Source organism: Otolemur garnettii, unplaced genomic scaffold (assembly GCF_000181295.1).
Source record: "Otolemur garnettii isolate 467f Iridium unplaced genomic scaffold, OtoGar3 scaffold00004, whole genome shotgun sequence".
NCBI lineage: Eukaryota > Metazoa > Chordata > Mammalia > Primates > Galagidae > Otolemur > Otolemur garnettii.
The window spans coordinates 35,712,643-35,726,221 of record NW_003852399.1 but is presented as its reverse complement, the minus strand read 5'-3'; the positions used below and the strand labels follow the sequence as shown (position 1 = coordinate 35,726,221).

The following is a 13,579-nucleotide window of genomic DNA, read 5'->3' as shown; positions in this document are numbered from 1 at the left end:
AAAAAAAAAAATAACCAAACTGTTTTCAAAACTGTTTTACTGTTTCAAAATCTCCTATCAAGGTTAGAAATGCTTTTATCCACCAGGACCCCTTCCTCTGGCCCCCCTGCAGAATCTTTCCCATTTCTACCCACTTCTTTCTCTACCATTTCCAAACTTAATATTAAACACTGAGGTGGTTAATGTTGCACACAACGTTGGTGCTTTGTTTATCCAATGAAACATTGTAGACACCCACAAAGGGAAAGTGAGTTGAGGATGTATTTAATACTTCTTCCAATTTTGTCCTTCAGCTTTACCCTTAGAGAGAAAAGAAGAAGACTAGTCATTTAGCATGATCAACTAGGATGGAGGCAAATGCACCTTATTTCAGAAGCAGGAAGAGTAGAACAGAAGGAGGTGGCTTTTCTTATTTATCAGGACTGCGATTGCAAGGTGTATATTGTTTTGATTTTAAAGTGTAAAAGAACTATATGGTTATGTTTCTTTGCATTGTCTTCAGTTTGGTTTAAAACCCATTTTTAGTAATTAGTTGAAATTTATTATGGCAGCATTAGTATCCTTTTTGTTTAGTGTTATCTTGCTAGTTTGATAAAAGATTTCTTAGAGCAACTAAGCACCTTAGTTTGGTGTTTTATAAAGATCGTGTAAAGGTAAGGTGATACGGGAATTTTGGAAAGGAATCCTTTTTTTTTTCTTGTTAACTGTGTAATTGGAAATTCCTTGGTGAGGCTGTTTTACATATTGGTTAAAAGTGTAGGCTCTAGAGCCTAGTTCCTATCCTGGTGACATTTCCTGTTAGTCCTGTGAACCTGGACAGGTCTTCCCTATGCCTCAATCTCTTCTGTAAAATGTTGTCAATAATAAAGCCTTCCTCCCAGGATTACTGCAATGATTAAGTGAGCTAGTGTCTGTGCAGTGTTGTGAGCAGCGCTTGAGTCAGACTAGTCTAATACTCAATAAATGTTAGTTATTAAAGAAAATGTTAGTTTTCTCTCCAAATAGTATATTTTTACCACCGCTTTTACAAGGGGACCATCAGGTACCTGGAATTTAGGCTATGCCCCATAATTAAAATGGATTAGAAAAACCAGAGCCTGGATACCACTCATTGTAATTAAACCTGCAAATTGCATCCTACATGGTGGATGCAGATAACAAAGATGTTTACTGAGTAGGTAATATTCTTTTATGCAAGTTATCCTACATTTTTTACTTATATATTTCTCCTTTATGCAACTTTAAAAGCATTGATGATTTTTAGTTTTTAATTTGGGTTCTCGTTGAAAGATGGCTGGGAGATAAGTTTCCTCTGTACCCTCATCAAAAAGACAGAGAAGTTTCTCTTGCCATGATTGTCAGTAAGATTAATGGCCAGCAATAACAATAGAAGACTTCCAGCTACAAACAATAGGTCAGTCCTGCATTTAGGATGTACGAGGAGTTCAGCAGTGCTTATGTGCAGCATGTTATGCCTGGAGAGGTTGGGAGGAGACAGAGGGACATGGATTTATCCTCAGAGATGGGTAGAGTTAAACTGAAGGACAGTAATGATTTAATAAAAAAAATTGTTAAGAGGGGAAAAAAAAGGAAGAGACATAATCAGAGTGGTTATTGGAGCATGATTGATGACTGAGGGGAGGGCCCAATGAAGAGAGGTGCTAACACGGAAGGAGAAAGAAGAGACGACCAGTGAAGGAATAGTTTAGCCTCAGGAGCTGAGTCAGAAACACAGGCGCAGAGGCTTATCTGGATATGAAAGAGTTGATAGGTTCCGTTGAGAGCCCGGGTAGGACACATCTTTCCAATGGCATTCACCTATAGTTTGTAGCAGTATTAAACTTACCTCTGTGCAAGAGTGGAGAAGGCAGCTGTGGTGTGAAGAGTTAGTTACAGGGAGAATTCTCTCCTATCTTGAGAGGCTAGGAACTGAGTGATTAATTCACAGAATAGTCTAGGCTGTAGATACTCAAATTAGACTAGGAAGGAATAATAAGCTAAAGGAGATGGGAGAGAAAAACACCCCTACTTTATAATGCAGTCTAAAAGATCACACACAGGATGAGAGTGGGAGAGAATAGGAAGAACAGAGTCCAGAGAGTAGGCACTCTCTCTATTCAGGGATTCGGAGTGACTGCAAAGGTCAGGTTGTGACTGGCCATGAAGGTCGATGGGGATGGGGACATCATGGAGCTGTAAGATTTATGATGTTATCTACCTGGATATTCACATCTACAAGATGATGATGGATATTGGGCTTGAAATTTGGGTACAGATGAATTTGTAGGTTTGAGACCAGAAGTCAAATTTCAGTGAAAGTGGCAATTTAGCTGTGAAGTCAAAGAAAATCCTTTTTTTGGCCAGGTATGGTGGTTCGTGGCTATAATTCTAGGACTTTGGGAGGTCAAGAGCTTAAGACCAGCCTGAGCAACAGAGTGAGAACTTGTCTCTACAAAAATTAAAAAAAAATTAGCTGGGTGTGGTGGTGTCTGCTTATAGTCCCAGCTACTTGGGAGGCTGAGGGAGGGTCACTTGGACCCTGGAGTTTGAGGTCTCAGTGATCGGTGATGGTTCTACTGCACTCTAGCCTAGGTGATAGAGTGAGGCCCTGAATCAAAATACATACGTACATATATACATACATAAAATAACATCAATTTTAGTTACAGATGGAGATTAAAAAGCTGGATATTCTTACTTTCCAAATGAGGCTTTTTGCATGAAGGCTCAGAAACAGTAATAGGTAGAAACAACAGCAATAATGAATTAAAAGTAATCCTTTGAATTTAATGACATTTGCTAGACAATCCCTATTTTATTATTTTGTAAGTAGTAAATCTAGGGTTCAGAGTAGAGATGAGACTTGCCTGCATGGCTAGTCTGTGTAAATAGTGGAATCAGCATTCGCACCCAGGTATCTTTTACTGTACTACGGTACCTCTGTTGGACATTAGAAGTAAAATTGGTCACTGATGCTTTTAACTTTCATTATGTGTATTTAAATCAGACTTTACAGCTTTTGAATCTTATTTTGAAATTGGATCCTGTGTGTACACATTTTGGATTTTTTGATAGCGTGGTTTTTAATATTTCTTTGTTACTAATTTTCTCCATGTTAAAATAATGGGTGGGTTAGCATAATATTTATTTTGTTTGTTGCTTCCTTTCTCTATTTTCTTTTTTAAAAAATTTTTCTATTTACTTTGTTTTATTAAGACAAATACACATAGATCATGAATACATTCATGCATATGTGGGGTACAATGTGCTGATTCTTTATTTTCTTAACTTCATCAAATAACATAGATTTAGTTCTCTTGTCTGCACTGGGCTATTAGAATTTGCCTTTTACACACCTCTTCTGTGGGCAATTATTCTAATAGAAATTATTGGCCTTCCTATAAGAAGAAAAGCATGTCGGTGACTAATTTTGGGAATGTGGGAAATCTTTGAGCTTTTAGGCCCACTGTTCATTTTTTGAAGTCCAGCTGTGAATTGTTACACTGTCCAGCATAAATCCTATTGGAACAGCAATTTCAATTTTTTACCTTGTGTTTATACTCAGGGAGAACCAAAATTAGCAGTATCTCATTCTAAGCAGTGGGCTATACAGATTTTTTTAGGCTAAGAAAAAAGCATCTCAGTTACATTAGAGTAGCCGAACTCCTCTCCCACTCTTGGAGAAACTTATCTGCTGAATCTTTATTGGAAGTTAGTGCACTTTCTATGGACCATGTTCTTTGTGTAAGTAATTGTCACTCTTAAAGTAGTTTTAAAAATAATTTTGCTGCAAGAATGATGCAGTTAACATCTGTTTCAATGTTCTGTAATAAAGCCCACTAGTGTTCCACATACCTCCTCTTTCACAGAGTAAGATTTTAGAAGCAAAGTAATTTTCAGAGATCTGAAAGGCTGAGTTTGATATATAAAAGGAGTTACCAGAATGACTAACATAACCATTCTTACTTTTCATATCCTCAAAATGGTGCTCCTGCCCCCTCCTCCACCCCCATGTTTTCCAGGATGTGCTGAGTTTTATTTCTACTGTGGAAAATGCTGAGAGAAAGAGAAACTAAATATGTGGAGGAGAGAAAAAAACTGAACTGAATATTCTTCCGAAGACTTTCCTTTCAGTCCTTCAAAGTTAAATTTCTTAAAGCATGCCCTGTTTTGTGAAATACGTAAATGCATTCTGATCCTTTTGGAAATGTTAAACTCAAGAGTATTGTCTTATCTAGTGCTGTGATTAAGTAAGAAGTAGAAACTCACTGATTTCACAGGAGCTAAAGATTATTCCTTTAAGCTTTCATTCCTTCAGTTAGTTTGTTTAAGAACCTACTGGGACCCAGGTACTGCTGATTACTGTACGACATTGCCACTTTTTAGTGTAACTTTATATGGTCAGTTATTTTAAAAAGAAATTTAGAAAATGAGGAAAAACGTTTTATATTTACCTACGTATCTACCGTTTCTGATATCAGTCTTTCCTTTGATGATCTGAGCTTCTGTCTACTATCATTTTCATTTAGCCTGAAGAAGGCTCTTTAACGTTTATTATGGTGCAGGGCTGAGAGCAGTGAATTCTCACAGCTTTTGTTTATTCAAAAATATCCCCTTCACTTTTGAAGGATATTTTTGCTGGATATAGAATATAAGGTTGATGAGTTTTTTATCTCTCAGCACCTTTATTATGTCATTCCATTGCTTTCTACTGTACATTATTTCTGATGAGAAGTCAAAGAAAAATTACTGTATTCCCATATTTATATTGTATCTATTTTCCTTTAGCTGCTAAGATTTTTACTTCTCATCGATTTTAAGTTATTGATGATGGTAGGTCTTGAGTTTTCCCCCTGCTCGTCCTGCTTGGGATTTATTTTGCTCTCTGAAAGTTATAGTTTTTATCTAATTTGGAAATTTTTAGTCCTCCAAGTACTGTTTCTTCCTCTGGGACTCTATTTATACATGTATTAAAATTTGAGATATCGTTCCACAGGTCAGTGAGGCTCTGCTATTTTCTTTTCTCAGTTGTTTTCCCCTCTGTCCTTCATTTTGGATATTATATGGCTGTGTTTTCAAGTTCATGGATTGGTTTTCCTGCAGTTAAGCTAATGTACTTAATTTTTACCTCAGATATTGAATCCTTTGCTTTAGATATTGTATTTTATATTTTTGTGCTTTCCGTTTTCTCATTAGGCAAACATCTGGGATGATCTTAGGGCTTATTTCATTCCTTTTTCCATCTCTCAGGGAACCACTGCCTTTCCCTACCTGTGGAGAATATCAGAAAATAATTGTATCACACATCTTACTTTCTTTATATTTGCAGTGGAAGGATAAGTCCATCATGGCTTGAAGCAGAAGACCTTACTTATTTAGTTCTAATTCTCATTTATTCTTGTTTCATTGGTACTTAGTTAATAGGAATCCTGTCCAGCTGGTGTTCTAGGGCATACTTCTGAGCTTTGAGCTCTTGTATTGACTTTCTAGTTATAGAATTCCAAATAAGTACAGACTGGGCCACTCTAAGAGACAGGAAGATTAATAGTAAGTTATGGCAATTTTTTAAAGTTTATATTTCTTTTTTGAAATTTTTTTTATTTCAAATTAACATGAGGGTACAAATGTTTACATAACATTGTTTTCAGTTGTAAGGTAAAGTTCAAGTTGTAGCCTCTCACCCAGGAGGCGTGCTGAACACCCTCACATTGTGTGCTTTAGGCGAGATCCCACCAGTCACTCTCCTTTCTTCCTCCTCACCTATCTCTTTCCCTCTCCCCTTCACTAGACTATATTTGTGTTTTATCTTTCTTGTGGGCATGGAGTTGTTTATATATTGGCTTCATATTAGTATTGAGTACATTGGATATCCTTTTTCCATTCCTGAGATACTTTAATAAGAAGACTGTATTTCAACTCCACCCAGGTAAACAGAAATTAAGTAAAGTCTCCATCTTTTCTTATAGCTGAATAGTACTCCTTGGTAAACATACACCAGAGTAGTTATCTTTGCCAAAGTCACTATGAAAGAGAAATAATTAATTTTCTTAGATTACTTTTTCATTAATTTGGGGCTAGGAAAGTTTTAAAAAGTGCTTCTGTTTTTGTTAATGCCCTTTTGAATCAGAACCTATTCTTATAAATCATGTTTTCCTAATGCGAATTTCCTAATGCTGTACTGTTAATCACTTGTATCTTTTTAAAATTTCAGGAGCAGCATTCCTTGCTATTACTACCATCTATGCTGAGACTGGATCAGGTTTCGTGGTACCAAGTGCTTCTGCCAAAGCAGGCGTGGAAGCCATGTACAAGTTAGTACTTCTGTGATGACCTTGCGGCTGAAGATAATGATGTACTTGAGAAGCTCAGGGAACTAAATTCCTGTTTTCTGGTCTCCACACAGAGAAAAGTAAAACAAGCCCTAATTCGCAGCACTGTCCTATAGAACTTTCTGCCGTGATAGAAATTTTCTGTGAGTTTGCACTGTCCAACAGTCACGTGGAGCAATTGAACCCTTGAAATGCGGCCTCTGTGACTGAGAAACGAAATGTAAACATTTTAAAATAACATTAAATAGCCACATGTGACTCGTAGTTACTTATTACACATCACAGGACTATAGCTTCTTCTTTTTTTTTTTTTTTGCTTTCCCTGTATCTTTACTCAGCCATCCCTAACTTCTTGTAAACACATCTTATTCTTTTATTATTCCTACTGTATAAGACTAACACAGATCATAAGCACGGGCTGAGTCTAGTGGCCTTTCTCTCAGCAGGGTGTGATGCTTTCTGAGTCTGTTGTTCAGTGGCCTTCTCCACTGTCTCTGCTGTAATGGAAGTTCTCCTCATTGCTTCTCTGGCTTGCTGTCCTAATCCTATATTTCTCCTGCATCGGTCTCTTTCCTTTTCATTTTGTATTCATATTCCTACCAGAATTATTTTTCTAAAAATATATTTCTGTTTACAATACTACCTGGCTAAATACCTTAAATCATTTCCTATCACTCTTTGGAATAAAAGGCAAAGTCACTGTTGCTGTTTCACTCTAAACAGCGTTGTCCCTGGCCTTTCTTAATTAATTTATTCAATAAATATTTATTGTGTACCTTTTGTGTGCTAAGGACCAGGGATGTGATAGTGATGGAAATAGAGCAGCCCTCATCTTTAGCTGAGCTTAGAGTTTTATGTTATTCTGTATATTCTCTTCTCACCAATAGTTTATTTTTATGCTATTCTTACACTTTAATTTCCATCGAACTGCTTCGTGTTTCCTTAAACATGCCATACGTTTGCAGATGTCTATACTGTTGTTGGGTTTGCTGTGATATCTTTCCTACTTTTAAGGCTTTTGGTTATATCACCTCCTCTGGGATGTTTTATCTCTTTACACAGAATTAATCGCTCTCCATTCTCTGTGTTCTAAAACTTTGTTTAATCCAATCTAGGGAGAGACAAACAAACTAATAAGTAGGTTCTAAAATGAAGGCAGTGGCAGAGAGCACAGAAGCGCAGAGAAGGGCGTGGCAGACTTTTAAATGTAACATTAAAGCTGCTGGCCCCTATCGCAGGTCTGAGTTCTGTCAGGGAAGGGAGCGTGTCTTTGTCTCTCCTTACCCAGGAGGCTCTGCTGTGCAGCTGGTGCTCCATGCTTGTTGATATGTGTCTGAAAGTACTTTTAACTATTTGAATCAGTAGTACACATTTGTCTGAGATAGAAGTATTGTTTTATTCAGGAATTGAATCTTAGTGGGACTAGAGATAATTACCCTTTTTTTGAGGTCAGATGGTTTTAGAAATAAGGGACTGGAATCGGACTATTTGGGCAGCATTCTACCTTATCAATATTTGTCCTGTTGACTTTTGAATCTTAATAGAGGTTCCAGTGATTCTGTGTTGCTTTTCTTTGGCTTCTTGAACAGCGTACTGCATATAACAGATGCTCAATAAATACGTCCTTTCCTTCACAATGTGAATTTCCACCTTTACACGGCACAGTCCTACTGCATGAGACCTTGGGGTGCCCAAGAACGACATGTGCTCCTTGCCTTTGTTTTTCACTCGTACGGCCCCATATGCCTGCGCTGTCTTCTTGCCTCCGTCCTACCTTCCCATCCCCATCTCCTTCCCCCTGCCCTCTGCAGCAAACTCCTAAACCTTCTTTAAGTATCAGCTCAAATATCAGCCACGTCAAGGAAGCCTCCCTTATCCCTCCCAGTAGACAGAGGTGTTTCTTCCTTCAAACAGCTATGGCTCACTTCGCACAATTCCCAGTCTGCAACTAGTTCATTATACCATCAAACTGACCTCTCCTGAGAGAGAGGGACTCCTTTCTTGAGAGCAGGGCCAAACTTTCTTTCATGGAGGCTAAACAATACTTATAGTATGTTGGCACCTGGTAAGTACATGATAAACGTTTGATGAATGAACAGCACTGGCTAACATATATTGAGTGTATTGTGCTTAGCATCTTAACATGCAGAGTTAACTGTATGAGGTGGACTCCTTATTATACTATGATAGTTCTTCAGTTGGTGAGCTAGCTTGATGAGACCTGATAGATAATGCTAGCAATTGAGCAAATTTATCTGGCATACCTCTAAGCCATAGGATAGCTTTTTGTCTAGGCAGGTTTTCTTAACAGGTCACTCACTTTTTCACAGGACAAGTTAGACTCTGCTCAGTAATTCTATCAAGACAAGACATGAAGTTACTCCTTCTTTTGCGATTTAGAGTAGCTACACTACAGGTACATGCCCAGGGTAGGTATAGTCATGAACTTTGTCAAAAGGATCACTCAGAGAGAGAGGAGCAGTGTTTTTGTGTGATTTGCCTCAAAGAGAGGCAGCCTACCCATTTCTCTAGAACGCATTCATGGATCAAGTCGGGTCAAGAGCTTGTTCTTGAATTACATATTCCTTGTCCCTTACAATTGGTTTCACTGAATTGGCCTTTGAAGTAATGCTGTTAGGCTATATTAAGAAATATAACTTCATAAAACTTATCCCATGTAATCTATTGCAAGGATGGAGTGTCTTAAGGACATTATTATCTAACATAATTTTCTTTTTATAAATCTTGCAGGAAGAAATGTTTTTCTGACTTTTGTATTAGAAATAATTGTGTTTTTCCTGAACAATTAGCTTGCTTTTTCCTTGGGGGCACTGTGATTTGTGTAACTGATTAGACTTATTTTTTTGCCCAGGGTCATGGGAAGAGTAGATACAAGTCTGTGATGTGACTATTGAAGTTATATGGAACTTCACAAAACATTCGTTAGCTTCATTGTTGGCTCCTTTGTATTTCCTTATCCCTGTTTCTCTCTCTCTCTCTGTTTTTATGAAAGTGTCCTTCACATTATCATATCCTCCTTATGTGTATTACTTGTCTTTTTAAAACTACCTTAAGTCATTTTTGAAACTAGATTAAGTATATTCATGCAAATATACATATCAATGTAAATTTCTAAAATAAATTTAGATTAAAAAATGTTAGTCCTATCTGTTGAGTAGGCTTTCAGAAAAAGTTGCTTCAAAGTTCCCCGTTGCTGTCAATGTTATGTTTTGCTGTAGGACATCAAGCAAGGTTTAGTTAGATTCCTATTTCTTTTCATGTTTAGTCCAACAGTTGTATTAAGGCCTACTTAAACATGGATGTGGCTCATATTTTAAATCTGTATAATTCAGCTCTTAATTAAAGCACTTGTGACATTGCAGACATTGTAATCTCATGCAAGGGTTATAAATAAAGTTATAATGTACCTTGTAACTGCAGGACTGAACTCCAGAAAATGTGAGGGAAGGGCTTGAAGCACTCACGTTTTTGTCTGAGTAATGAATCCTTATTTGGTAAAGGTATATTGATATTGGACTTCTTACTCTAAAATGTAAATAAATGATAGGTAGTACAGCATAGTGGCTAAAGACACTAAAACCTAAATGGTAGGTTTTACAGCAGAATGATTTGGCACAATCTCTGAAGCTAGACCACCTGAGGTTTTCAGGCTACCCATGTGACTTAACCTCAGTTTGCCTTAGTTACCCACGTGGAACCTCCGTAATAACAGTGGCACCTACCTGTAATCTCTGGCAGGTAGCAATCAGACAGTAAGTCTTGTTTCTAGTCTTTTAAACATCTGGTATGATATTTTAGAATGTATGTTGTTTATTTTAATTTTTAGGTCTCTTGCAGCTGAATGGGGTAAATATGGAATGCGATTCAACATGATTCAACCAGGGCCTATAAAAACCAAAGTAAGTTGTAGTTTGCTTATTATTATATTGTGAATGATAGAGAATGAAAGTGATAGATGTACTCTGGTGGTTGTATGGACTTTCTGGGAAAGCCCTCATTGTAGAGAAGAGGCTTTTGCTGTTATTCAATCTAAGGACTAAGGAGGTAGGCAGGAGTATAGCAGGAATGCAACTTCTTGAATAGGGCTATTTTGATGTTTTAATCTTCTGGGCTCTTTTATGCCATCAATTTTTGTATTTTGTCTGATTTGGCTCAGTTATCTCTTACTGTCCTGTATTTCTTAATTTTAAAGACTTAACTTTGACATATTTTTTGTCAATCATGGAGGTGTAACTCTATTTTTAGTGTAAGAGATGCTCTGGAAACTTATCATACAGGATTGGTCTCACTATAGGCAGCGTTTTCTTTGACTCATGGCCGTGTCTTTTCACTTTCAGTCAGTTATGCATATCATCTAACCCCCACATTTCTCCAATTAAAAATCCTTCAGTGGCATGCATTTCACCTGTAGGTAGTAATCCTTACAGATCCTGATCGCAACTCATAATTGTCACTACTGCTGTCACAGATGTTGCTCAGAGTGTCCACAGGTTCTCTTTTCACATTACCCCAAATAACTGTACTCTTACACTTTTCTTTTTTAATATAAAGCAAGAATTTATAATCCCAACCAGAATGCAGCTTTGAAAGCTCAGGCAAAGTTTGATAACTCGTTTCAGTTGTATAAACATTAATTACATTGGAAAATACACTAAGAAACATTTGGGTCATAGATGGCTCCCAGGTGTTAAATAAGAGCATGGAAATGACCAAATTAATTTAGTGGAAAAAATAACTCAAAAGCATACGTCACAATACATGCTTCAGGGTGGTCCTGTGCTTGGTACTATCTGAAAAGAACTATATGGTCACAGAAACGTCTTTCTAGGACTAAAAGACCTAGAAAAGATCACCTGCATTTAATCTGTTTAACATATACAGGGTGGCCATAAAGTTGATGTGCAATTGTAATAAATTGCACACCAACTTTATGACCACCTTGTGTTTATTGAATGGCCACTGTGCGTAAAGGTATGAAGAAAGATACAGAAACATGTGAGAAAGTACTTGTCATCAGGAAGCTTATAGTTATTGAAATATGAGTTGTATCCAAACATTGGTATTTACTTCTAAAGAGATTAAAAGAAAACTGAGTCTGACACTCTCCAGCCTGTACTTACAGAGCCAGGGTGGGGACCAGTTGCTCCCCTTTGCCTCTCTGCTTTCTACCTGCCTGGGGGACCTGGGGGCCTGCTTGCTTTGTCTCCTACCTGTGCTGAGGAAAACGGTCACCCAGAACTTCAAGGCATTAGTACAGAAAAACTCAGCCATTTTTATTAATCAGTGCACATCTCTATTCCATCTTGGTCTGTTCTTTTGCATCATTAACACAAAGTAGAAATTGGCCAATTTACTCACAGTGCTTTGCTTTCTAGGGATATACTTGAATTTAACATTCCTACATCCTTGTTTTCTTCCTTTCCTATTATTTTGAGAAGGGAGAAGAAAAGGAATTTCCTGTTAAATATTCCCAGTTGAGTCACTTTTCTGTGCGTAGAGTAAATGAAATGAGGGTAGTCCTGACACAGGAAAGTGACTGCTAATGCAGGAGGTCCAAGTAGGTCATCGGCTTTGCTCGGGAACGAGCTGCACTATAAAGTGAAAGCAAGATTTATTCAGAAACTATAGAAAGTCGACTCCACAGACAGCAGGGCCAAGTTCTCTCTGCACAAGTACACCAGCCCCCGGTTCTGTTGTCTTTTGATTTCAGCACCCTGCTAACCAAGGGGAGGAATGTTCATGGCACAGATGGTGTTCTTTAACCATCCAGGTGCCAAACTGTTGGAACTTGCCCTGCCTCCGTCCTGTTGTGATCAGGGCAATTTGAAACTTTGTTTTGAGAGTTCCTAGCTCAGTTAGGAAATGCTGCAGCAATGCTGTACCCAAAGCAGTGCCTGCCAGTTCCCTGTCTCAGTACCCTCTACGGCTTCCCTCACTTGTGTACTTTTTAGAGTACTTATATATATATATTTCTCATTTGATTCTTAAAACAATTATATGAGGTAGCTAAGATAGGTACCCTCATTTTACAGAGAAGAAACTAAGTTTTAAAAGGTTACATGTTCCGCTGATTCTTTTTGTAGATCCAGGTTAGGTAAAATGACTCGTTTGAGGGCTAAGGTGAATGGAGAAGAATTTGTTGAAATTCTTTGTTACTTACGAGGCCTACAATATAAAAAGGCTGCCGTGATAGCATTCTGTTTCATACAATTTTTTTTCTTAAACAAGAACGCGGTTGTATTAAAAATGAACAAACACACAAAATATAACCTAGATAATTTTCTTAATTTCTAAGGGTGCCTTTAGCCGACTGGACCCAACTGGAGAATTTGAGAAAGGAATGATTGACAGAATTCCCTGTGGTCGGCTGGGGACTGTGGAAGAACTTGCAAATCTTGCTGCGTTTCTTTGTAGTGATTATGCTTCTTGGATCAATGGAGCAGTAAGCATCATTCATTTCTCGTGACTGTGTTTTTGGAGACGTGTTTGGAGTGGGGAGGCATATTGGTGTGGAACCAATTCTGACAATGCTGGATGTAAATATGATTTAAAATATTTATTTAACTATAAATGATATCAAAATTTTATATATATTGTTTCACCTATAAAATGTTAATTGATAAATTAATTTTATTAAATGCAAGCTATTCAGTAAACATGCTATTAAGATGATCTTTAATATTGGGTAGAATTTGAAATTGTGGAGGTGATGGAAATAGTATTCTACACCCAAGTAAATCAATTTAGGTTTAATCACGAGTTTTGTCTTTAAAAATGGGCTTTCATTGAAAGTGCCGAGGAGATACTCCATCCTTTTAGGCTGGGAATATGGAGAATGGTTCAGAAATGTTTTAAAAGGAGTTAATTTCAAAGTTCCAAAATTTATTTTTTCAGGCTATCAGATTTGATGGTGGAGAGGAAGCATTAATTTCAGGGGAATTTAACAATCTGAGAAAGGTAATGCCATCTTATGTATATAATGTGATATTAACAGCTTGGATACTAAGTTTTAAGAAAATGCAGGAACCATATTAAATTGTTATTTTCTTTTTGTGGTAGGTCACCAGGGAGCAGTGGGATGTAATGGAAGGACTCATTAGGAAAACAAAAGGATCCTAAGACAGCTCTGGCTATCAATTTGGCCACAAAGAAAGACCATAGAAATGATACAAACTGTCTATCATCTTTTCGATATTTCAAGTCTAATAAATTGTCAATGAATAAACATT

At 37.3% G+C, this 13,579-nt stretch overlaps 1 protein-coding gene across 1 annotated transcript in view; it reads left to right on the top strand.

Moving 5' to 3' along the window:
- Positions 1-13,579, top strand: part of DECR1 (2,4-dienoyl-CoA reductase 1) — a 45,770-nt gene extending 32,191 nt beyond the window's left edge. The window contains exons 6-10 of the mRNA XM_012810436.2: positions 6,212-6,311; positions 10,177-10,249; positions 12,646-12,792; positions 13,245-13,307; positions 13,410-13,579. Of these exons, the coding sequence (XP_012665890.2) occupies positions 6,212-6,311; positions 10,177-10,249; positions 12,646-12,792; positions 13,245-13,307; positions 13,410-13,469 (443 nt within the window). The 3' untranslated portion in view covers positions 13,470-13,579. The remainder of the gene's footprint in view (positions 1-6,211; positions 6,312-10,176; positions 10,250-12,645; positions 12,793-13,244; positions 13,308-13,409) is intronic.